General features: G+C 32.7%; 9 protein-coding genes across 9 annotated transcripts; 4 read left to right on the top strand and 5 right to left on the bottom strand.

Moving 5' to 3' along the window:
* Positions 1–2,208: 2,208 nt before the first annotated feature.
* LOC126548900 (histone H2B) lies at positions 2,209–2,713 on the bottom strand. Its single transcript, XM_050196963.1, has one exon. The coding sequence runs from the start codon at positions 2,633–2,635 to the stop codon at positions 2,258–2,260; it is 378 nt and encodes a 125-aa protein (XP_050052920.1). The 5' UTR covers positions 2,636–2,713; the 3' UTR covers positions 2,209–2,257.
* Positions 2,714–2,995: 282 nt separating this feature from the next.
* Positions 2,996–3,485, top strand: LOC126548902 (histone H2A). The gene has a single exon (XM_050196965.1). The coding sequence runs from the start codon at positions 3,056–3,058 to the stop codon at positions 3,431–3,433; it is 378 nt and encodes a 125-aa protein (XP_050052922.1). The 5' UTR covers positions 2,996–3,055; the 3' UTR covers positions 3,434–3,485.
* A 1,540-nt stretch (positions 3,486–5,025) lies between these two features.
* Positions 5,026–5,468, bottom strand: LOC126548908 (histone H4). Its single transcript, XM_050196971.1, has one exon. It carries the CDS (start codon positions 5,382–5,384, stop codon positions 5,073–5,075), a length of 312 nt encoding a protein of 103 aa, XP_050052928.1. The 5' UTR covers positions 5,385–5,468; the 3' UTR covers positions 5,026–5,072.
* A 156-nt stretch (positions 5,469–5,624) lies between these two features.
* LOC126548899 (histone H3) lies at positions 5,625–6,140 on the top strand. The gene has a single exon (XM_050196962.1). The coding sequence runs from the start codon at positions 5,677–5,679 to the stop codon at positions 6,085–6,087; it is 411 nt and encodes a 136-aa protein (XP_050052919.1). The 5' UTR covers positions 5,625–5,676; the 3' UTR covers positions 6,088–6,140.
* Positions 6,141–7,732: 1,592 nt separating this feature from the next.
* Positions 7,733–23,014, bottom strand: LOC126548892 (histone H1A, sperm-like). The gene is made up of 2 exons (XM_050196956.1): positions 22,433–23,014; positions 7,733–7,894 (listed from the first exon to the last, which is right to left on the bottom strand). Exons 1-2 carry the CDS (start codon positions 22,944–22,946, stop codon positions 7,779–7,781), a joined length of 630 nt encoding a protein of 209 aa, XP_050052913.1. The 5' UTR covers positions 22,947–23,014; the 3' UTR covers positions 7,733–7,778.
* LOC126548895 (histone H3-like) lies at positions 12,983–13,507 on the bottom strand. Its single transcript, XM_050196959.1, has one exon. The coding sequence runs from the start codon at positions 13,505–13,507 to the stop codon at positions 12,998–13,000; it is 510 nt and encodes a 169-aa protein (XP_050052916.1). The 3' UTR covers positions 12,983–12,997.
* On the top strand, positions 13,514–14,160 carry LOC126548894 (histone H4-like). The gene has a single exon (XM_050196958.1). The coding sequence runs from the start codon at positions 13,514–13,516 to the stop codon at positions 14,111–14,113; it is 600 nt and encodes a 199-aa protein (XP_050052915.1). The 3' UTR covers positions 14,114–14,160.
* Positions 16,322–16,813, bottom strand: LOC126548903 (histone H2A). The gene has a single exon (XM_050196966.1). The coding sequence runs from the start codon at positions 16,749–16,751 to the stop codon at positions 16,374–16,376; it is 378 nt and encodes a 125-aa protein (XP_050052923.1). The 5' UTR covers positions 16,752–16,813; the 3' UTR covers positions 16,322–16,373.
* On the top strand, positions 17,096–17,690 carry LOC126548905 (histone H2B). Its single transcript, XM_050196968.1, has one exon. The coding sequence runs from the start codon at positions 17,165–17,167 to the stop codon at positions 17,540–17,542; it is 378 nt and encodes a 125-aa protein (XP_050052925.1). The 5' UTR covers positions 17,096–17,164; the 3' UTR covers positions 17,543–17,690.
* Positions 23,015–25,880: the final 2,866 nt, after the last annotated feature.

The raw sequence follows: 25,880 nt of genomic DNA, 5'->3' as shown, positions 1-25,880 counted from the left end.
TGATAGTGCGGAAGCAATATTTTCGTTTTAGGCCCTCTTAAAAAAATAAAATATAACATAGGTAAATATTTAGTTGGAATTAGGAATTGAGAAAGTGTGTATAACTAATTAATATAGGTAATATAATCAGGGCTAGGATTTGTTTGCAATAAAAAATTGAAAAATATGCATTTTTTTTACCAAAAGATGCATTAAATTCAATATATGCAAAAACATGCAAAATAAAAATAGTACCATTTTCATTACAACAATATATATTGCTGAAATTACTTACATAAATTATTTTATTATACATACTTATGGCTATTATATAATATTTATATACATGCTTTATTAACATCAAATTTTTAAATTCTGAACATAGGGATGAATGATTGATTTTACAATGATGTGATTTTTTTTTTGTGTCTGTGTACAGAATAACTAGTCGAAATAAAACTTGAAAATTAATACAAGGTTCCTTTTATACGAGTTGTTTTTATTGTAGCTAAAAAAATTAAAAATGTTTGTCACAATTTTTATCTATAAGCGTTATAGTTCAAATTTTTACGAAATCTGTTGAAAACGCCAAATTGTGCAAGTAATTTTAATATTGAAAAATCATAAAATTGTTTGTGTTAAAACTAAGGATTCAAAATACAACACAACGCTTTCTATAGGTTTTTCTTCAAGTAGCTGTAAAACTTGAAGCATCATTATAGGAAAAATTTTAAGTGCGTTTGAATTTTAAATTTTTACGAAACCGCGTAACGATAACGATTTATCCTCCAAACGATTTTAAATATTTGTTATTATTCAAAAAGTATAAGTCCTATATACTTGAAAATTTTAATTTTAGTATATAAAAAATAGCAACACATTTTAACGAACGATCTAGAAATGTAAGATACATATATAGGCATATTTTATAGCGCATTCGAGTATTTTCAGGGGGCTAGGTCTATAAAATTATCGTTGTTTGTCCGTATTGTCATATATTATGGTATTTTCTAATAACTTTTATTTCTATAAGGTATTAGGTATATTCATTTCTATTAATAAAACAACTAGTAATTTTGCAAATAATGAAATGGTTATCGACATTTTAATTATGATCTCACGGGCATATTAATAGAATTTACGTATTTAAATTTGAAAAACATGTAAAACAAAAAAAAAAAATTATCAATTTCCAATTATTTCTTATACGGTTTTGAATAAGAGGTCTTCAATACACTATTATAAGCAATCTAGCAATCTACTGGAACAAATCGATAATGATAATACTTCAAAATTTGAAGGAAGCGAGGAAGAAGATATAATAGATAATATTTTAGAAGATGATATGAATAATATTATTTGCTTTAGTTTTTAACATAAAATGACAGGGATTTGACGAAATGCGTGAAAAATAACTTATGTCGGCGACATGGGCGCAGTAATATAAGAGGCGCGTTTGAGTTAAAAATATTTTTTTTTTTTTGTAACTTAGTTTTAAAACTCGATTATTTAAAAAATATGCAATAGCAATATTTTGATTAACACGTAAAAATGTAATATTATTATATTTATAATAAAATTATAATTACCTATGAAATAGAACAAAAATAAACACCAAAATAAAATTCGCCAAGGGCGCCACGGAGGGTAGTTACGGCACTGTGTATAGTATAGTATAGTACATATTAAGTACTAGATTTATTGAATAATATTGTTAAATATATTAATTAAATATATTGTTATACATAAGAGGTCTTTAATACACAGTAAAAAGTATAAAACCAGATACTCAAGCAGGTATATTACTACAAAATACATTACTAGATGTCGTAGCGAGGCGTTTGGGATCTCTAGAAAAAAATAGTAGGTATAGTAGCAAAATCAACTTTCTTGATTGAAACTTAAAAAAAGCTTCATTTGGATTGGCTGATAATGTAGAAAATACTCAAAAGTGGATAATAAAACAGTTGCTTGTTATAAACCTAACACAGTGAAACGTCAATCGTTTTATTTTAAAAATATTATGTTGTTTTTATCACATAGTAATTTATAATAATAAGACATGTATATGTTATTAAAATAAAAAATATAACTACGAAATATTAATAAGTTGATTATTATTATTAATTATTAGTTCATATTATGAACTATCCCGATAATTTCCATCACTAATAAATGTCATAGGTATATCATTTATAGGTAGTTTTATATATTATTGGATAAAAGTGGTGGCCCTGAAAAGGGCCGTTTTAGTAAATGTATTAATGGCGTATATGAATTATTTGGAGCTGGTGTATTTGGTGACGGCCTTGGTACCTTCACTGACGGCGTGCTTGGCCAATTCACCGGGCAACAAGAGACGGACGGCGGTTTGGATTTCCCGACTTGTGATGGTCGAGCGCTTGTTGTAGTGGGCAAGACGACTGGATTCGGCGGCGATGCGTTCGAACAGATCGTTGACGAAACTGTTCATGATGCTCATGGCCTTTGAGGAAACTCCGGTGTCGGGATGTACTTGTTTCAACACTTTGTAGATGTAGATGGCGTACGATTCTTTCCTCTTGGGCTTGCGCTTCTTGTCGGATTTGGTGATGTTCTTTTGCGCCTTGCCGGACTTCTTCATTGCTTTGCCAGCGGATTTTCCTCCTGGAGCCATTTTAGAATATTATTCTGCGTTGTCGTTGTAAGCGTAACGGTTGACAGACGATATCTGAATGATGCGTTGACACGGAAAGACGATGGTATATATTAGTAATCAAGCGCTATTTGTCGTTTGTTCATTGGTCAAAAACTTATCGAGTATAACAGAATAAATTGAATTCATCAGCGTGTGTGTTATCGTTAAGAATAATAGTTTCTCCACTAACAACATTATCATTATGTTGATAAAAAACAACACCGTTTAGTAGTAGTTGTAAAGCAAACGGTGTTGTGTAGTGTCGTCATAACGGTCGAATCGGTCCAATCGCAGTATTGTTCTCTAATTCACGGCTATATAACCAACGTCCAGCCCGATTAGAGTATCATTCAGTTTTGAAATACAGTTCAACACAGTCGTCGAACGAAAATTACAGTCATGAGCGGAAGAGGCAAAGCAGGCAAATCCAAAGGAGGTAAATCCAAGACCAGGTCGTCCCGTGCCGGACTCCAGTTCCCGGTCGGTCGTATCCATCGTCTGTTGAGGAAAGGAAACTACGCCGAACGTGTCGGAGCCGGAGCACCAGTGTACTTGGCCGCCGTCATGGAATATTTGGCAGCTGAAGTTTTGGAGTTGGCCGGTAACGCTGCCCGTGACAACAAGAAATCTCGTATCATTCCCAGACATTTGCAATTGGCCATCAGAAATGACGAAGAATTGAACAAATTGTTGTCCGGAGTGACAATCGCCCAGGGCGGTGTGTTACCTAACATCCAAGCTGTTCTCTTGCCCAAAAAGACCGAAAAGAAAGTCTAAATTTTCATTAATTACACTTTGATGATATGATCCTATTACTAAAAAGGCCCTTTTCAGGGCCACCAAATATTCTATAATAAAATGTAGGCATATAAAATTTTTTTAATACCCATCTCTCCAACAACGTTCTACAAAAACAAATCAATCTTTGCGAATATAAGATATCCATAACACTATTACTTTTTCTCACAATATATTCTATAAATTGTTTACGTTGATATTTCACAATAATTATTATGTCCTAATAATGTAATTTGATGGTACTAATTATTAGCCCGTCGTTCAGTCGTTGTGTCGCTATGAATATTTCGCTCACATAATTACCACTGGTTTATTTTCATTCGAATTTGACAATACTATATATTTATATTTAGATTGAGTGATTTACGGAAAAACATTAAATATTATAGATTAACTGATTAAGTTATTTGAAGTCCAATATTGGCGTATACGTAATAATACCGTATATTTTGGCGTTGTGCTCGCCCCAGTGGCCCGTGCTATCACTGATCGCCATATTATCTTGATATTTTATTATTATGCTTTAATAGTTCAATATTGATATATTTTGTCAGTACCGCGGTACATGAATTTGTATGCTCAAACGTGTATTTTAATAAGTGATCGAAGCGCTAACACGACAATAACGGTGTTAAAATATTAGCGACACCAACGACGGGTTAGTGATTTTTTCAATTCAGTAGAAGAACGTATATGAGTGTGAAAAAAACTGTATACCTCCATATCTAATTATTAAGAAGTTCAATAATGACATAACAAAACAATTGAAAACGAGGCTGAAGAAAAGTTTAAAATTATCCCAAATGAAACGAGATGTAAAAGCCATGATTAATTAATAATCGGTATTAAAAATGTTCATAGCTGTGCTTTCCTACAAAATAATAATTTATACTAGTTTATTATTAGTACAATCAATATAAATTGGTAAATTCAAAATTGTATAATTTACCAATCAGACCATAGTAAACACAATAGGTAAACCTACCTTGGAGTAAAATCATTAAGGGTAACTTGTATCAGCATAATAATTAATAATATTTTATAATACTGTATTTTTTCTGAAATAATGATAATTTTTTTGTATAACGAACATAATATCATACAGAATATAATGGTTACGTCATGATTACACTGAAAAAAAATACAAGATATATTAGGAAATTATATAAAATATTTTCAAAGATCCAATAAGTTCGTTTTACTGATAATAAAATTAGTATTGGAAATTGGTATTGTGGTAAATTGATGATGATATACCTACCTAGTAGGTAAAGAATGAAAAGGAAATCAAATTGCGCGGTAAAAAAAAAAAAATGTTCATAAAATAAAATATGGTCAAAAGATCAATGCTGGGCGGTACCGGTCTATTATACACATTATTATGACCCATAAGTAATAATATTAGTAAAATGTATAAAAATGTTACGAGTAAAGACAGCAATGAAAAACATAAATTTATTAACGTATTTTTTTTATCACAATAACAGTTAACCAACTTACCGTCGAATGTAGGTCGGTACACACATGGTGGTGATGAAAATATTGATATTAGCAAATAAAATTGGTGGCCCTGAAAAGGGCCTTTTTAAGAGAAGTGTTTATGTGTACGTGTATGTGTTTAACCTCCGAAACCGTACAAGGTACGTCCTTGACGTTTCAGCGCGTAGACGACGTCCATGGCGGTAACGGTCTTCCTCTTGGCGTGTTCGGTGTAGGTGACTGCATCACGGATCACGTTCTCCAGGAATACTTTTAAAACTCCACGGGTCTCTTCGTAGATCAAACCGGAGATACGTTTCACACCTCCACGACGAGCTAACCGACGGATGGCGGGCTTGGTGATTCCCTGGATGTTATCACGCAACACCTTACGATGACGTTTGGCGCCTCCTTTTCCAAGACCTTTTCCTCCTTTACCGCGTCCGGTCATGGTGATTTTATGTAGTTTCCAACTTAGTGTTGCAAGACTTGCTGCTATGAACGCTGAACGTTGACTGATGCCCGGTTTACAAACGCCGTTATATTTATGCGTTTTACGGCGCGCGCACGGCCAATGGAAGTGCACCATTCCATTTCTCCCACCCATCGGTTGTCGTTCACGCGCCGGCCAATGAGAACCGCAGATACGAATCCGTTTTGTGTATAAATACTAGTGGTTTTCGTTGCAACGGACCATCAGTGTTTTACAGTTCGTTCGAGCAACGCACAATCATCACCCAACAATGGCACGTACCAAGCAAACCGCCCGTAAATCCACCGGAGGCAAGGCCCCAAGGAAACAGCTGGCCACCAAAGCCGCACGTAAGAGCGCACCAGCTACCGGAGGAGTGAAGAAGCCACATCGTTACCGTCCGGGTACAGTCGCTCTCCGTGAAATCCGTCGTTACCAAAAGAGTACCGAGCTGTTGATCCGTAAATTGCCTTTCCAACGGCTTGTGCGTGAAATCGCCCAGGACTTCAAGACAGATTTGCGTTTCCAGAGCTCTGCCGTTATGGCATTGCAAGAAGCAAGCGAAGCATACTTGGTCGGTCTTTTCGAAGACACCAACTTGTGCGCCATCCACGCCAAGCGTGTCACCATCATGCCAAAAGACATCCAATTGGCTCGTCGTATCCGTGGAGAACGTGCTTAAATCGTCCAATATGGTCCCTTATCCCTTTAAAAAGGCCCTTTTCAGGGCCATCACGCAACATAATACAACTTTGTTTTTATAAAACACTTATTCTCACCAAGCGTAACTTACTCGTGTAAAGAGGTGATCCCTTTTAAATGTGTGAGACTTAAAAAATTATTATGTTTTTGCAGTACACCTCATCAATCAGTGGTCCGTATCACTTATTAATTTTACCCCATCTTAAATTCTTAACCTATTGTTAATTACTTAATAACACGTATTGTATTAAAAACCTGCGGTTACATTTTGCATGATCAAGACGAATTAATTACTTTTTTTCCGTTATCTAATTTAAAAGTTCTAAGCACCAATATATTATTCCTAATTAATCAATAGATAACACTGTATAATATTATTTTTTAGGAATTTTTGTCAGGTACAATGAGCAATGGTCATCGCGTATTTATAAATAAATACCGTGGACAACAATGAAATTACAGTCGATCAATTATTTTAACATCATAATCATTAGTTTGATAGATAATTGAATTTATGAATAATTTATCATAGATTTACTTTTAATTATATACATTTTTAATGATATAACTTATAGTTATTAAAGGATATTTTATACAATACACTACATTCACCGCCCACACAACGGCTGCCTACGGTTAGGTTAGGTGTCCAACTCAATAATACGAATAGTGTTATTCGTTTTGTTTTATACCATCAGGCCTTATCATGGGCATAATAAGCATATTAATATGACCAGATTAATGGTGTTTTACCCACTAATTAGTAGTTTGCAATATCCAAACTGTTTTCTTACGCAAGACATCCGAGAAGATTTACGTAAGTATTGTGGTCTATGGATATTAATTAATAATAATCTATGCGGTATGCCAAACAATAAAATACAAATTTATTGAAACATACATTACAAAATACTGTATGTAAAACACATGGTATTTTAAAATAATTTGTTGCTGTATTTGTTATTATCAGTGTTCGGAATAGTTAATTTTTAAACGGTGACAGTAAGTTTTCTGTTCCAACTTGTTCGTTGTACGTCTTAACTCTTAACAATTGTAATACAATAATACCTAGTAAAAATAGTAACACATTATCTATCGGACGCTAGGTATTAACGTCGTATACATAACAGAAAAACAGGCCGCAACTTGCGAATGTTGTTATCGGGATGCAACCAACATTTACCACTAAAATAATTTCTAGATAAAAATTAAACATTAATATAAATGGAATTTTGAATAATAATTACATAATGGTCGACGGCATACTATTTATGATAGCAATGCATAAACAAATAAAAATAATTAATTTATATTATATTTTCTCAATATCTTATACTAAGAAAAAAGTTTAACTTTTATTTACTAAGGAAAAATGCGGTAAGTAAATTTTACGGATAGTTAAAAAAATAGTAACGTTCACTGCATCGATTGGCGAATACATTAACAAATAATTTACAATCGGGTATAAATTACAATTGTGCTTTTAACACAAACCACAGGCCAACAGTAGGTGACCGTTATCAGGATTTAACAACAGAACGCTTGTTCGGCTGTTTAAGGGTTTTCTTCCCTACTGAACGTGTAATAATACATTTTTGTATGCTGATATGAGAAATTTGGTGGTCCTGAAAAGGACCGTTTTAAAGGGTATGGTGTGTGGGAAGTGAATATTTACTTCTTCTTGGGAGCTGCGGTTTTTTTGATCGGAGTCTTCTTTACTTTGGGTTTGGCAGCAACCGGTTTTTTCGGTTTCGCCGGAGACTTCTTCGGTTTGGTTGTTGCTTTAGGTTTAGCAGCAACTGCTTTCTTGACTTTTTTAGCTGCTGGTTCTCCAGACGCGGGCTTCACTTTTTTGGCGGACGTTGATTTTCTCTTTGTAGCTCCCGGCGCCTTGACCTTCTTGACGACTGCTTTCTTCTTCTTGACAACGGCGGTCTTCTTTTTGGGTTTAACCTCGGCCACCGGTAGTTTGAAGTGTCCAGACGCTCCGGTGCCTTTGGTCTGAAGGACAGTGCCATTAGCGACGGCGGCTTTCAAGAATTTCCTGATGAACGGCGCTAACTTGGCGGGATCGACTTTGTAGTTGGCTGCCAAGTACTTTTTGATTGCTGGCAGAGAAGATCCTTTCTTCTCCTTAAGCTCCTTGATCGCTGACGTGACCATCACCGATGTGGTAGGATGATTGGCTGCGGGCTTCTTAGCTTTCGCTGCGGCGCCCACCTTCTTCTTGGCCGGGGATTTCTTCGCGGCTGGCGATGCGGTAACCGGAGCAGGAGCGGAAACGACTACGTTGTCTGTCATGTTGAAGTTGATATTGAAAATTGTATATAGTTTCAAAAACACAAACGATATACTTATCGACGTCGAACGAAATGGTTCGTGACTATATACACCGTACCGTACCGACTAGTAAACCGCTGTGATTCGAGTCGTCGACGCGGTTACGGTTGTACAAACGTTTTTCGCGATTTCTCGGCAAGTAATTATCGTAGAGATCTAGTTTTGGGTTCTTTGGAAAGCCAACTAAATTTCATATGATATCTTATAACATTTTTACCGCTATCCGGTATCACAAAACCACCACGGATCGTTATTCACACGCTTCCGACCGGATTTTCGTACACCATGTTTAATGGTCTACCGTGTGACCGAAACCGAATGAAAATGTACAAAACCACTTTGAACACATTCTATACGAGTTTCCCAACAATTGGGTGTTTGCAGATTGACAATCGACCCATATGCCGATGAACGGTGGCTTTTCAAAATTGACGATTTTGGGTTAGTCGTTCGGCACGGCGTCATTAACGTTTCTACCATTGAAATGTTTCGAGGCAGACTTTACCTATAAAATATCTAGTCTTAATAGTGTTAAACTTAAAAAAATAATTATAATTATACATTATAAAAGAAATTCGGTCGAAAGTCGGTTTTAAATAAACAAAATAGGTATACATTTATTTACAACATCAAACGTCTGGTAGATGATACGCCGTAATGGTAGTACGCCTTAAAAATAGTTATACTATAAAATTTTTTAAATTTTTCTGTTCTAGACAACTCTATTATAATAGATTAGTGTAATGGAGCTAAACTCTAATCCAGACATTAATTTAGTGTTGTACATTATAATAAATATTATATTCATTACACAATATTTCTAAATATTGTTTTTTGTCTATTACCAATTCGTGACAGACCTAATTAATTGATCTGTGATATAATAAACTAACTTAAAGTTTATACCATTGAAATTTATTGTGGCAAACATTGCCAACATAATATCTAATCTTTGATATTAATTCGTTTTTTAATTAAAATATTATATGAAGTGTACAATAGTATTATAAAAATATTCTAAAAAATTACCTCTTTTTATCATCATTTAAATATTATACCAATAACTTTACTAACAATTTATTTTATATTTTATGATATATTTTATCGTTTATTAACACTAGCCGTCCTCAATATGGACACAATCGCAATAATATAATGTTTCCTGGGTCTGCTCGTCCTCTGTCAAAATCCGCTAAAGTGACTTTCACTACATACATTTTTAAAAAATAATAAATATTATATTTATTACACAATTATTCAATAATATTATTTTTTGGGTTTCCATTTTGTGACTGGTCTAATATAATGATCTGAAACACATTTTTTAAATGTTAATTTTTGATTTCTTAACTGTTTTGATGACTTGCTGGTCGAATGGTAGGTAGTCACATTTGTAAAAACGTAATTCATAATGTTAATTAAAACAAACATTAGGTTTACTTGAATTCTAAAGATAACTCAACTCATTAAATTGTATTCTAGTACTTCAGATGTATTTTAACAAGATATTAAAATAGGTAAATTATCCAAATGTTTCGATTATTTATTTATTTATTTATTTTTTTTTTTTTTTGTACCACAGAAAAATAACCCGGTGAAAAAAACGGGTGAGCAAGTAAGGATGATTATAAATATTTAATTATTATGATAATGAATGTTTCTATCTTATAATAGTATTAACTGTTGTTATTTAATTTTGTGTGTGTGTCATTGCGCATACTAAAATTGTCTCACAGCACACACACTATCCTGAAGTCGTGTAGAAAATATCATCTAATCACGTCTAGTATCTTAAACTGACCAATCACTTCCTATCATGAAAACTTTATACAGATATTACAGAGTGAAAAGGCAATAGCCTGGTGCTTTAAGTAGGCAACCAACGCAAATTGAAAAATTGTTTATTTTCTGTTAACTCTCCTAAATTATATTCTAACAAACAGCAGCTTCATTGTTCACGTCGAAGACGCAACATCGAGTGGTAAAATGATACGTGCAGACCGATGCAGTTGTCGCTCAAGTTCTTGCCTATCACTTATTATATAACCGACTGGGTGACTTGGGGCCAAGATAATATCAATTATCTATAAACCTTGACTTGGGGCATCAGCAGCAGTAAAGTTGTCCGTAAAATGATAAGCGAAAGAGACTTGATAAGACTCCGACGCAAGATGGTGTTGGCAACAGTCAGACAAGAAACTCTTAATATTATTTTTTATAAATAGTTTCTACGGAGCCCATCAAAAATTACGGAACCATGGAAGAAATTTTTAAATAATAATATAATATATATTTTTAACTATTCTACAAATGAAATAAATATCCTTTAATAGTTTTAATTTGTTTTATCTGAAAAATTTAAGAGTATACATTAATCTGTAAATAATTTGTTTTTAATTTTAACACTGGCTTATATATAATATTATATAATACCTACCTAGTTTTCCAAATGCTGCACAAGACTACTGCACCCTTTACAAGGGTCTGAACGGAAGCGTTGTCTGAGGAAAAAGTAATTTCCTGCAACACCTGATGATATTGAAGGCCTTCACATATTACTAATGGACAATTTACATTAATACGGCAAAATCCATAAAATAAGTAAATTAATTTTTATACTTTAATTTAAGTAGTATAAATACCAACAACTTTATATTTTAAATCAAGGTCCCTTTAAACTAACAAATCAAAGGTTTAATTTTTAGTAATATTTTCACCAAAATTAAGATAGGTATGATAATTATTTAAGTAATTATTAATTAAAATATTAGGTTCAGGTAGCAGGATATGACATTCGAGGATGTACAAAAAAAAGATACCTATCAAATATTTACTTTTCAAGTAATATTTATAAAAATGTGGTAAATCATAAATATTATAATCAAGAAAATCAATATTAGCTATCAAATATTACTCAGCGCCAAATCTTCAGAAAATGTTAATTTTGCACCTGAATCCTCCAAGACTTCGGCATCTACACTACCTATAGCAAATAATTAAAAATCATAACAATAAATAAAATAGGCAATTATGTACATATTTTGTTATAGAGTTTTCCAATGGTGTATGCAATATTATCAGGAAAGATTGAAGAAAATATAGGTATATGTTGACTGATTATCACATTACAATGTGTTACCATTAATACGAAGCCAACTCACAGTAATAACCGATTATTATTATAATTTCCCGATATGGAATGACGAATGCAGTCAAAACAATATTCCTCAAAAGCGATCATCAAGGATTTTATTTTCATTTTTGCTAGGTAGTTACCTATAAAATATAGTTCAAACACTTTTTAGTTTTTTTTTTTTTTTTTGTTTAATGAAAATGAAATTACATGATTAACGTTTTAATTTGTTAGGCAGTAATATATTTCATTATAAATAAAAAAAACTAGTATATACCTACCTCTTAATTACAAAAAAACAAATTGCTGTCAGAGTGTTGAGAATGGTAATTTTTGTAAATTGAAACTATAAAATAATACTTATCTTAATTTAACAAATAAATTGATTTAGGTTCATTACTCACAGGTATTAGTTCTACCATATTTTCCTGCTGTAAAAACTGAGGACATCCTATCAATGGAGGATGGATTCAAAGAATTTTTGGTTACGTAATCCAATTTCCCAATTTAATGATGTGTTTTGAGCAATTTTTATTTGATTATATTTGGAGAAATTGGATTGAAATTTGAAACGATTTGAAAATCTGATATTATATTATAATATTTTTTTTATTATTGGTTGTGCCACACATAAACATAAATTAGTTACATATTTAAAAATCATAATTTAAGACATAAATAATAATTATTATTACTGATATAACTATATCAGTCGACAGTCAATAGTAGGAAACTATAAATAGTTTTACTATTGTATACGTCTTTGTATTTCAGTATTTCTCACTTATCGTTCAATTATTTATATTGTAAACAATAACAACAACCCAGTTCAAAGCAATGTTAAATGTTTGTTGTTTAATATTATTCTATTTTTGTTATATTTCTATTATATTAGGTATCGATAACGATAGCCGCGCGCGTGTGTTATGATGAGAGGGGACCTGCGCGGTCGCGTCGGTCGTATGGATAGGTCAGATAATATTATAATTTTTTATTATGATTACATTTTATATAGTCTATTGTGGCACTCCACGACGAATATGTCATCCGTCGCGCAACGACCGATTAATTATATAAAAGAACAATATACCTTATTTACAGTCCACACATTATTATTCGAGAAGCTTTGATTTTTATTTTTTAGTTTAAGCGATTCAACTATGTTAATCGTAATTCATTTGAATGGATCATTCGATTATTCCCCATCACTAGTTGTTCGAACCGGCTATTTAGTCAATCTTACACAATATTATTATTACCTGTTGGATTAAAAGGGTTATAAATTATAATTCTTTTTATATAATACATAGTAACATATTTTATTTAATACGACCTAAACTTGAACACCTATTATGGGCACTTTTACACTTTTGAATTAAAATGTTGAATAAAACCCGGTGACGACTACATTTAAAAATCAACCGGTGGTCGGTCTACAGTAAATTTTAAAAATTTTGGTGGCCCTGAAAAGGGCCGTTTTAGGGGGTGATATTAATATTTTTAACGGATATTTAATTAAGCTACGTTCTCCGCGGATACGACGAGCCAATTGGATGTCCTTTGGCATGATCGTGACACGCTTGGCGTGGATGGCGCACAAGTTGGTGTCTTCGAAGAGACCGACCAAGTACGCTTCGCTCGCCTCTTGCAATGCCATGACGGCAGAGCTCTGGAAACGCAAATCGGTCTTGAAGTCCTGGGCGATTTCACGCACAAGCCGTTGGAAAGGCAATTTACGGATCAACAGCTCGGTACTCTTTTGGTAACGACGGATTTCACGGAGAGCGACTGTACCCGGACGGTAACGATGTGGCTTCTTCACTCCTCCGGTAGCTGGTGCGCTCTTACGTGCGGCTTTGGTGGCCAGCTGTTTCCTTGGGGCCTTGCCTCCGGTGGATTTGCGGGCTGTTTGCTTGGTACGTGCCATTTTTGAATGATGATAGTAGCTGTTGCTCGGTCAAACTGTAAAACACTGATGTTTCAATGCAACGAATACCACCAGTATTTATACACAAAACGGATTCGTATCTGCGGTTCTCATTGGCCGGCGCGTGAACGACAACCGATGGGTGGGAGAAATGGAATGGTGCACTTCGATTGGCCGGGCGCGCGCCGTAAAACGCATAAATACAATGGCGTTTGTAAATCGGGCATCAGTCAACGTTCAGCGTTCACAGTAGCAAGTCTTGCAGTTCTAAGTTGGAAACTACATAAATTCAACATGACCGGACGCGGTAAAGGAGGAAAAGGTCTTGGAAAAGGAGGCGCCAAACGTCATCGCAAAGTGCTCCGTGATAACATCCAGGGAATCACCAAGCCCGCCATCCGTCGGTTAGCCCGTCGTGGAGGTGTGAAACGTATCTCTGGTTTGATCTACGAAGAAACCCGTGGAGTTCTAAAAGTATTCCTGGAGAACGTGATCCGTGATGCCGTCACATACACCGAACACGCCAAGAGGAAGACCGTTACCGCCATGGACGTCGTCTACGCGCTGAAACGTCAAGGACGTACCTTGTACGGTTTCGGTGGTTAAACGCATACATGTACACATAAACACTTACCTTAAAAAGGCCCTTTTCAGGGCCACAAATTTAATTTTACTTTTGCTATAAGTGGTATAGTTTGTTTATTTGCGTTACAACACCCATAACGTGTTAAGTTATTCACGTAAAATATAAGTTGCGTATGTAATATGATGAGGGAATTAAAAAAAATCGTTTCGCTTTCAAGATGTACATAAGACAAAATAATATTTCATACGAGTATCGTTATAGTATATTAATTAACAGACCGAATTTCCCGAACTGCGTCCATGTTAACGGTTGCTCATGCTCACGTTATTATTTTTGTTACGTTCGTGGTTAAATAATATTTTTAGTGTATATATGATAGATACTTCCGACATATCCGCTTTCTATATTTGTATGTATTTGTACTGCCTTGCATTGCTTTTTTTATTTATTCTATTACCATTTTTTTAAAAATGTATTTTTATGAATCCAATTTTATTTCCTTTTCATTTTGGACCAACTCATTTATTCACTGCTACTAATTTATAATAACGAATTATCGGTAAACGGACGAAAAACAACTATTTTTATGCGTATCTGACAATTATTTAAAAAAATAATAACTTGATTTTTCATTAACTTCTAGAATCAGAAATAAACTACAATATTTTTTGATTATTCATTGCTATGTATTTATTTATTTGTATACTTTATGAATTTTTTAAAATTAACTTAAGCATATCGGAGCGTTGAGAATATTATATCAAATATTTTAAATGAGTTATTAAAACTCATATTAACTTATTATATTTTCGTATTCTTATTTTTCAGTGTAATCATAAATTTATTATAATATACTGTATAATATGTAAATATGTGGCATTGGTAAAGCGTGTGATCTACCGGGTCGTCCACTGTGATCTACGATTAATGTATTAAATATAGTTATTCAATATTTCTAATTGAATTACATTTTTATTTTTGTTTTGATTGATAGGTATTATTATGTAGTATTATTTTATTGTGTCAACTATCTAAACCTAAGTAAAAAAATATAATTTGATAATTTTGAATTCATCTACAATTTCACGTCATATAGGTAATCTCGCATTGGCCGAGAGGAAGCAATGCGAAAGCAGTCCCCTCCCGGTCGTCGGTTTCAAACTGCAAAAAAAAAAAGGTAATCTCGCATTAAAAGAACTTTAATCTTTTTTTGCTTTTCAAGCTTTACTAGGTATACTCATAACATACCATAATATAATTAAAGAATAGGTCATTGGCATTTTTTATTATAGATACGTTACTCATATTATCGAGATATCTCGATTATTGAATTAAAGTCGTTATCGAATGATATTTTCGGCGGTGACCTGCGATTTTGTATTTACAGCGCGACAAGTTAGAATCGAATTGTTCAATGTACACATAATATAATAATAGGTTTTTTAAATTCAGTTTTTATTTTATTAATCATTACTAACCTATCTATGAATCTATGTGACTGTATATTTATAAAACATGTAAAAGTAATTTATTAAAAATTAAAATGTATAAATTAATTTATAACGCGTCGAATGTTTTCTATTAACCAGTAGGCATAATAAGTAATAACTAATAGTTTACTGTAGTAAAAATAATTTGTATTTCTTACCAATTCAATAGGATTATTTAAAAATTTGGTTTCTAGCGATTTTCATAACTAATTCGATAATTTCAATTATAAGATATTATTACTCGATTTTTCGTTCAAAACATTTCAACCATTTTGATCGAGTGATCTCTCGTAAATGGCAATAACTAATCATTCGATTAAGCCCATCACTACAGTTATATTAATAGTAGATCACAAGCTTTACCAAAGTCAAATATATGTATTCGAAAAATAATTAATTAGCTACATAAATATAAGTTTGTGAAATAATTTATCATTATTTCAGAAACAAAAATTGTACAAAGTAATAATATAAATAATTGACATATAATGCTGGTGTAATTAATTATATGCGCAACACAATTATGTCAGTTTAAACAATTTCATAATTTATTACATAGAATATAACATAAGTATGCGCATGGCAGGAATTTGATATAAACAAATCATAATTACATTATTGAATGGGTTTTATAATTGAACACAATTTTTCAATTCATTATCCGAATCTTTGGGACTAAAGATTAATAAAAAATTGGCATAGTAGATTGATCAAACAACGAAAAATAGAATTGGTGGCCCTGAAAAGGGCCTTTTTAATAATAGAAGAGATCACTTGTTGGAATTGTAACTTAGACCTTCTTTTCGGTCTTTTTGGGCAAGAGAACAGCCTGGATGTTGGGCAACACACCGCCTTGGGCGATTGTCACTCCGGACAACAATTTGTTCAATTCTTCGTCATTTCTGATGGCCAATTGCAAATGTCTGGGAATGATACGAGATTTCTTGTTGTCACGGGCAGCGTTACCGGCCAACTCCAAAACTTCAGCTGCCAAATATTCCATGACGGCGGCCAAGTATACCGGTGCCCCGGCTCCGACACGTTCGGCGTAGTTTCCTTTTCTCAACAGACGGTGAATACGACCGACCGGGAACTGGAGTCCGGCACGGGACGACCTGGTCTTGGATTTACCTCCTTTGGATTTGCCTGCTTTGCCTCTTCCGCTCATGATTGGAAATTCGTTTGACTGTTTTCGACTGCGTTTCAAAACTGAATGATGACAAACATAGGCTGGACGTTCATTATATAGCCGTGAACTAGACAACAATACTGCGATTGGACCAATTCGACCGTTATGACGACGCTACACAACATCGTTTGCTTTACAACTACTACTAAACGGTGTTGTTTTTAATTGACACAAATGATGATTTTGTTAGTGGAGAAACTAATATTCTTTTCGATAACATAAACACTGATGAACTCAGTTTGTTCTGTTATATTTGATAAGCTGTCGACCAATGAACAAACGACGTATTGCCCTTGATTACTAATATATACCATCGCCTTACTGTGTATGGCATCATTCTGATATCGTCTGTTTAACGTTCAACTCGCAACGAAAACATATAGTAATCAAAAATGGCTCCAGGAGGAAAATCCGCTGGCAAAGCAATGAAGAAGTCCGGCAAGGCGCAAAAGAACATCACCAAATCCGACAAGAAGCGCAAGCCCAAGAGGAAAGAATCGTACGCCATCTACATCTACAAAGTGTTGAAACAAGTACATCCCGACACCGGAGTTTCCTCAAAGGCCATGAGCATCATGAACAGTTTCGTCAACGATCTGTTCGAACGCATCGCCGCCGAATCCAGTCGTCTTGCCCACTACAACAAGCGCTCGACCATCACAAGTCGGGAAATCCAAACCGCCGTCCGTCTCTTGTTGCCCGGTGAATTGGCCAAGCACGCCGTCAGTGAAGGTACAAAAGCCGTGACCAAATACACCAGTTCCAAATAATTCCTCCTCGCCTATCGGCTTAACATTTAAAACGGCCCTTTTCAGGGCCACTACATACTTCAATACTAAATTATTAATTAAAAAGTCGTCGATGTCCAGTAAAATAATGTTTATTATTATAGAGCAAAATAAAAATGTATTAATTTTATTTACGTTCTGTGTCGCTAAAGATATAACACACATTTGGTTAAAATCTCAAATGTTTTTGAGTTTGTTCAGCATGTATTGAAAATTTTATTTTCCTAGCTCCTTGTAATATATTGCTAAGTGCTTCGCTTCCTTCTGGAACACCGTTAAAAAATTAAAAACCGTGCTATTATTCACCTCCTACGGCACCCGCTCGAAAAATGATCACCCGGAGTTAGGATGACTACGAGTAAAGTTATTACTGTAATGTTTAAGTGTTTTTAATTTTAATAACCAAAATCATTTGTATTGCGCTATCTTGTGATTGGTTAGCAATATAAACGTTATGCGCCTGTTATACATTTAAAGGCAACCGAGTTTACGATGTTTCTTATCACTATTTACTAGTCGTCACTACAATATTATAGTATTAGGTACATTATACAAACTTAAAAATTATGGCACAATACACGAATAATAATTTTAATGTATAATATTATAGTAGTTTCTATTGTATAGCTACTAATTATTTATACATCATATAACGTATTAGCGTGATCGCTTACTGTTGTTAATACATTTTTCATTCATAAACTGATTGAATTTTGCCATGTTTCTTAATTAAATCAAATATTTTAGTAATAGTAAGTATGGACAAATCTAATTCTACATACCAAATAAAATGTCTTCCAGCCATAAATTTTGTGCAAAAAATTGGAGTATATGAATCTAAAAACGTAAGTATACCTTTCATAATTCTATTGTATTCTTTTTTTAACTCATCATTTCTCTCAAGTGAATAAAATATTAATTGAATTTTATTTTCAGAGATATTTTGTTGTTGGATCCAATAATGCTCGTACAAAGTATCGCATTCTTAAAATTGATCGAACAGAGGGTCATGACCTGACAATTGTGGATGACCGGGTAGAGTATACTGAACTAGATATGATAAATTCTTTGAACGTTGGATTGCACAGGAATACCAGTCTAAATAAAATAGCATCAGCATTTGGCATAGTTGGTAAAAATAATACAATTTTATAATTAAAATAATCAATGTATCGGTGTACTACCTACATATTCATTTATAATTTATGTTAAGGTTTTGTGAGACTACTAGAAGGATATTATATGATTTTAATAACAAAACGTCGTCGTGTTGCTGTAATAGGACGTGAAATCATATATAAAATTGAAGATACGTCTATGATATACTTGCCTAATGATGCTTATCGTATTCCTAATGTTAACGAACCACGTTATTTGAAAATTTTTCAAAGTGTAGATTTATCCAGCAATTTTTACTTTAGGTAAGGCTAGATCAATGTGTTGATTTAATGTTATAGAATTATTTTTCTTTGTGTGCAATGTTGATGATAGAAATCCATCTCTTTTGCTTAAAAAATTAATATAGCCTTAGAATTTTGAAATATTTATGTAACATTTTAAAGAAGTGTCCTTTTCTTCACACATTTGTCTTGAGTACCTAAATTGTAATATTAATTAATTATTTAATTTTCTTGTATTATTATTTATTTAGTTACAGTTATGATGTTACACATACTCTACAAGTCAATATGTCAATCGCACAAAATGTTCCAAACGGTTAGTTTATCATTCAAACAATTTGTCTCTTATTACTATTGTTATTGTTTCATTATTTTACCCAGAAATAATCCACGAGATGGCTAAAAATTACCTGTTTGGCTGTAAATACTATGTATTTTTAAAGTGTACTATGGATTTATTATATTTTTTAAAACAATTACATTAAACATAACTTTAGTGTGTTGTTTTATAATTATTTTATTTAAATTCCTATCAAAAGTAAATATAATTTATTTTATTTTGTTGTAGATTTGTCTGGAGATAGCGTATTTGTTACCAGAAGTTGTCCAAATAAAATATTTGTTTGGAATGACTATCTATTAAAAGATGTACGTGACAAATTACATCCAGATTTTATTTTAAATATAATGCACGGTTTTATTAGTCAATCAAATGTTTCAATTTTTGGACGTCCAATTTATATCACATTAATTGCTCGGAGATCAAATAGATATGCTGGTACAAGATTTCTGAAGAGAGGCGCTAATAAAAATGTAAATAATTATGTGTTCCCAACAAGAAAATTGAAGATTTTATTTCTTAATGTTTACAAACATCTTACCAATATAAGGCTTTTCAAAAACTTATTTCTATATTCATAGAAATTTACTTTTAATTTGAATTGATAGCATATTTTCTTAATGTTTTTTTTTTAATTTTAAAATCATCATATTTCATAAATCGTATACATGATATAAATAAGGGCAACAAACAATGTATTAATATAACTATTTTTATTTAAACTTGATAGAATATTTAAGAAAATATAATATGCAATGTTTGTGTATTTTATTTTTGGTCTATTTTAAGGGGTAATTATTACCATTTAAAAAATGGTAAATTAATAAGAAAATAATTGTTTGTGATATGACTTAAATTTGTATTTTTACTATATACAGCTTATTATGTATGAATTTATATAGAATGGTTTTTTTTGGGGGGGGGAGGGTTGCCGGGGAGAAAGAAACAAATGTCCCGTTTTTTTATTTTCTTAATATGGTCACCCTAATTTAGTAAATACTCATACCATCAGAGGCACCTAGCTCTTCAAAAGGAACACAAATGATCATTAACAACTTTCCAATTACGAGGTCACTAAACGTTAAATACCTCGGAGTGACTATCGACCGTAATCTCGGATTCACCACCCTGACGACAACTTAATCAAAAAAGCAACGAGTATCCAGGGCCTTCTCAACCTAGTTCTTAATCGAAAATTTCCATGACTAGAGCTAGACTAAACATTTTCAAAATGTACATCCGGCCTAATTATCTTACTTAAGCTGGTGCTGCTTGGGCAGTGTGCACCTCATGTTTCCAAATACACCTGGAAATGTATCGAGGTAGTCCGAACCATCCTATGTCAGCAATGGTTTATATTGTTCGTAAAAAATTCAGTTTTCTTGAACACAACTTCTGAAAACGCTGTAAAAAACGAAATAAAAAAGAACGCAGTGGCAGTTCCATCCTAACCCTCGCCATTCGCTCAAAAACTTACAGGCTGGGGTCAAATTCTCTTCACCTGCACCCGGGCGCAAACATCGTGCAAAAACACTAATATGGGCATCTAATACGTCATAAGCTCAAATTTAAAAATGCACACTATAGAAAATCAGAAAACAATAGCCACTGCCACGCATAATTAAAGCGATTATCTTCAGTTGTCATACGTCACCATTTCCATATTCTATATCACAAGTTCACGAAGTGGTCTGACCCCCGTCCTGGGGTCGATTCTGATCTGTATGTCAATGGAAATTAAAATTGGGAGTTCATCATATGTAAATAGTGGTCCCCGAGAGTTATAAGTCGAAAATGCGTTAATTATTTTCAAACAACCTATTTCTCCATACAATTAGATGAGTGAACTTTGCCTGGTAATTAAGCACTATTATTAGCGTAATATGTTCGTTTTGTTATGGATCAAGAAATTCGCAAAAACTTTGACTACAGACACAGAAGACTAATTAATATTTAATGTTTTGAAACATAGATAAATTTGTAAAAATTTACTCTGTTCTGTATTTATCATTTTATGAACTACTACTCTAGGGACCAGTTATCTTGACCGGCTTTGCCAATTTTACCTTATACGGGCAATTGTAGGCTCTCTCGAGTCCTCGGTACTGCTAATTAAATTTAATATAAATCTAATATACATTTAAGTTTCATTTAAAAATAGTCAATCATATAATTATAATAATATAAAATTAACACATTTAGCTGTTATGAGCTATAATTTTATAGTCAACAAAAATAAAAATTCATAAAATAAACCATATATTATACAAAATATTATAAGTATGATAAATAAAAATGTTAAAATTTATTTAATTTTTGAGAGTAGGAACTAAGATTACACGTCCTACGTGCTTGCCTGTATTTTTGACAAGGAATATAATGCAATATTAATGTAATTTATGAGATTTTTTTAATGTGTATAATCTTTATACCTATCAAATGCCATAGCCCGTTTACTCATTTTTTTACGAGTTACTGCACTTTAGCTTAGCAGGGTGATAATACAACAAAACTCGTTCAGCAGTCAAGTTTATTCCACGCAAACGGATATTAAATACTTTTGGGACGGTAGCTTTTTAGACTTATTTAATACTATAGATTCATCATTAGACTTTTAATCTAAAATGCATATTTAAATGGACCGTATAGTTACGTTTTTCTTGCAGCGCTCAAACGTAGCACTAGTCCAAAGCCAAACAACTATGATAGGTGACCTTACTGCGTTAAAAATTTAGTTTAACTATATAGTTTTAAGTTAATACGATTCATCATATTTGCATTTATATTAATATTTAAATTATATGCATTTTTAATTAATTTCCAAATAATATAATCAATAGTTAATTTATGTAGCTACTACCAAAGTACCAACTATGAAAAAATGATCTAATGGAGGGATTTGTATAGAGATTAAAGGAGGGGAAGATAAAAATAATTTTGGTAATATTGATAAAATTGGTGGTCCTGAAAAGGACCGTTTTAAAGGGGCATTTGTGGGAAGTGAATAACAAGTAATTTACTTCTTCTTGGGAGCTGCGGTTTTCTTGGTCGGAGTCTTCTTTACTTTGGGTTTGGCAGCAACCGGTTTTTTCGGTTTCGCCGGAGACTTCTTCGGTTTGGATGCTGCTTTAGGTTTAGCAGCAACTGCTTTCTTGACTCTTTTAGCTGCTGGTTCTCCGGACGCGGGCTTCACTTTTTTGGCGGACGTTGATTTTCTCTTTGTAGCTCCCGGCGCCTTGACCTTCTTGACGACTGCTTTCTTCTTCTTGACAACGGCGGTCTTCTTTTTGGGTTTAACCTCGGCCACCGGTAGTTTGAAGTGTCCAGACGCTCCGGTGCCTTTGGTCTGAAGGACAGTGCCATTAGCGACGGCGGCTTTCAAGAATTTCCTGATGAACGGCGCTAACTTGGCGGGATCGACTTTGTAGTTGGCTGCCAAGTACTTTTTGATTGCTGGCAGAGAAGATCCTTTCTTCTCCTTAAGCTCCTTGATCGCTGACGTGACCATCACCGATGTGGTAGGATGATTGGCTGCGGGCTTCTTAGCTTTCGCTGCGGCGCCCACCTTCTTCTTGGCCGGGGATTTCTTCGCGGCTGGCGATGCGGTAACCGGAGCAGGAGCGGAAACGACTACGTTGTCTGTCATGTTGAAGTTGATATTGAAAATTGTATATAGTTTCAAAAACACAAACGATATACTTATCGACGTCGAACGAAATGGTTCGTGACTATATACACCGTACCGTACCGACTAGTAAACCGCTGTGATTCGAGTCGTCGACGCGGTTACGGTTGTACAAACGTTTTTCGCGATTTCTCGGCAAGTAATTATCGTAGAGATCTAGTTTTGGGTTCTTTGGAAAGCCAACTAAATTTCAAATGATATCTTATAACATTTTTACCGCTATCCGGTATCACAAAACCACCACGGATCGTTATTCACACGCTTCCGACCGGATTTTCGTACACCATGTTTAATGGTCTACCGTGTGACCGAAACCGAATGAAAATGTACAAAACCACTTTGAACACATTCTATACGAGTTTCTCAACAATTGGGTGTTTGCAGATTGACAATCGACCCATATGCCGATGAACGGTGGCTTTTCAAAATTGACGATTTTGGGTTAGTCGTTCGGCACGGCGTCATTAACGTTTCTACCATTGAAATGTTTCGAGGCAGACTTTACCTATAAAATATCTAGTCTTAATAGTGTTAAACTTAAAAAAATAATTATAATTATACATTATAAAAGAAATTCGGTCGAAAGTCGGTTTTAAATAAACAAAATAGGTATACATTTATTTACAACATCAAACGTCTGGTAGATGATACGCCGTAATGGTAGTACGCCTTAAAAATAGTTATAGGTATCTACTATAAATTTTTCAAATTAACATTTTTCTGTTCTAGACAACTCTATTATAATAGATTAGTGTAATGGAGCTAAACTCTAATCCAGACATTAATTTAGTGTTGTACATTATAATAAATATTATATTTATTACACAATAGGTAATTCAAAGTATTGTTTTTTGTCTTTATCCAATTCGTGACTGACCTAATTAATTGATCTGTGATATAATAAACTAACCTAAAGTTTATACCATTGAAATTTATTGTGGCAGACATTACCAACAAATATCTAATCTTGGATATTAATTCGTTTTTAATTAAAATATTATAAAAAGTGTACAATAAATTTATTTATAGTATTATAGGTAAAAAATATTAAATAATATAAATAAAAATAAATAAATAAAAATAATAATAATATAATATAATATAAAATATAATAAATAATAATAATATTATAATATAATATATTTATTTATTTTCCACAATTGCAATAATAACGTCAAACGGCCCAACTTGGGGCAGTTTTGAAATTCTATTGTAAATAACTTTAAGGTTAATTAATCTAGAGGTATTTTCAATATAACATTTTTTTTTTAGTAAAGGTTTGATTTATTAATTTCTGTTGTATTTGAACCATGCAAATTATTCCCTCTATGTTTTTTTTTTAATTTTTTTGCTTGCCCCATGTTATACCAAATATTGACAACATGGGGCATTCATGTTTTTCTTATTAAAACCCTATTTTATAATATACCTAATTACCTAAACCAACTTGGGGCACTATTTTAAATTTCTAAAAATACTAAACATTTTTTTTTTTAATTTAACAAATATATTTTGTACCTGGTGAGTGTATATTAACATATTATAAAAAAAATAAAATCATTTTTGTTTACTAATTGAATAACTAAAAAGTCTATAATTTGTAAGTAACATTAAAAAATTAAAAAATAATAACATACTTGTTAGATATTAAATAAGAGGTAGGTAACTTTTTTGTTTACTAATTAAAAAAATATTAAAATATGTAAATACCACTAAAAAAATTTAAAAAGATGGGTTGAATAACAGTGGCCCAAGTTGAACTAAATAAGTTAAACGTAATTTACAGAAATCTATGCAGGATTATAATGATTTATTATATAGATTAGTAAATTTAACACACATCCGAACATATTTTTTTTTATTTATTTTTATATAAAACGTCCCATTCAATGAGTATTAGTGTAAGTTTTCGGACCTTTTAAAAACGATAGATATGAAACATAAAATGAATAAATAAAAATTAAAACTTACTTTTAAAATTTGATGCTGCGACACTAACAAAGTGATTTTAAATATTTCTAAGATAACAACAGAATTCTTGTATCACTTGTATCACATTACTTAATTGATGAGAGACCATTATGAAGGTAAAATTAAAAGATAATATTTTTGCCCCAAGTTGGCCCGTTTGATGGTAACGTTTCTTGGATCTGTTCGTTCTTGATCGAAATCCGGTAAAGAGACTCACACTGTTTCCAATGATGGCTGGAGGAAACTTATGAATAACTAGACCTAAATATTATACTCTGGTAGTCGGGTACTTTATTATTGTATAAAACTATTATAGAGTGCTAACAAAAACTCTATAGTCTATTTAATATAGAACTTTTAATATTATCCAATATTGACTGGTTAAGGTTAACATTACCCGGATAATGTTGATATTTCATGTTTATAAACGAAAAATTACACATTATACACATTAGCCAAAACATGTGGATAATGTCGATATTATCGGATTATCCAAATGTTAACATTACCCGTAACATCTATAATATGTTTCGCAACCTCTTCAGCTCGTTTTGTTTTTAATGCTCTTATTTGTACAAACTTGGTAACATGGTCATGGTAGACCATGATAAAACGATATTCCTCGTCTGCTTGTAACTGCATGTCAATAAGATCAACTTGAGCCCTATTATTCATTTCAGAGAATATCATTGGCTTAGTAACAAGACCTTTTTTTTACATTTTTGCTTCATTTGGCAAGGTTCACAATGCTTCAAATACATTAATATAACTTCTTGTGTGATATTTTTATATTTCTTTTTTGTCTCAGCAATCATTCTGTGTTTACCCCCATGACCTATATTATAATGGATTTCATGAAGAATATCGTACATACTTTCGTTTTTTACGTAGTAGTATATCGTTGAATCACCACTGTCTATAGGA

Source organism: Aphis gossypii, chromosome 1 (genome assembly GCF_020184175.1).
Source record: "Aphis gossypii isolate Hap1 chromosome 1, ASM2018417v2, whole genome shotgun sequence".
In the NCBI taxonomy this organism is placed as follows: Eukaryota; Metazoa; Arthropoda; class Insecta; order Hemiptera; family Aphididae; genus Aphis; species Aphis gossypii.
Note: the sequence above shows the minus strand (reverse complement) of the source record. Positions and strands in the feature narration are given on the sequence as shown.

Excerpts from the sequence above, each read along its gene's own strand:
- LOC126548899 (XM_050196962.1), top strand. The coding sequence starts at position 5,677 with ATGGCACGTACCAAGCAAACCGCCCGTAAATCCACCGGAGGCAAGGCC.
- LOC126548894 (XM_050196958.1), top strand. The coding sequence starts at position 13,514 with ATGATGATAGTAGCTGTTGCTCGGTCAAACTGTAAAACACTGATGTTT.
- LOC126548903 (XM_050196966.1), bottom strand. The coding sequence starts at position 16,751 with ATGAGCGGAAGAGGCAAAGCAGGCAAATCCAAAGGAGGTAAATCCAAG.
- LOC126548902 (XM_050196965.1), top strand. The coding sequence starts at position 3,056 with ATGAGCGGAAGAGGCAAAGCAGGCAAATCCAAAGGAGGTAAATCCAAG.
- LOC126548895 (XM_050196959.1), bottom strand. The coding sequence starts at position 13,507 with ATGGCACGTACCAAGCAAACAGCCCGCAAATCCACCGGAGGCAAGGCC.
- LOC126548900 (XM_050196963.1), bottom strand. The coding sequence starts at position 2,635 with ATGGCTCCAGGAGGAAAATCCGCTGGCAAAGCAATGAAGAAGTCCGGC.
- LOC126548892 (XM_050196956.1), bottom strand. The coding sequence starts at position 22,946 with ATGACAGACAACGTAGTCGTTTCCGCTCCTGCTCCGGTTACCGCATCG. Across the intron at positions 7,895-22,432 it reads GAAAGCAGTTGCTGCTAAAC|CTAAAGCAACAACCAAACCG; the intron begins CTAAAGCAGCAT and ends TTGCTGCTAAAC.
- LOC126548908 (XM_050196971.1), bottom strand. The coding sequence starts at position 5,384 with ATGACCGGACGCGGTAAAGGAGGAAAAGGTCTTGGAAAAGGAGGCGCC.
- LOC126548905 (XM_050196968.1), top strand. The coding sequence starts at position 17,165 with ATGGCTCCAGGAGGAAAATCCGCTGGCAAAGCAATGAAGAAGTCCGGC.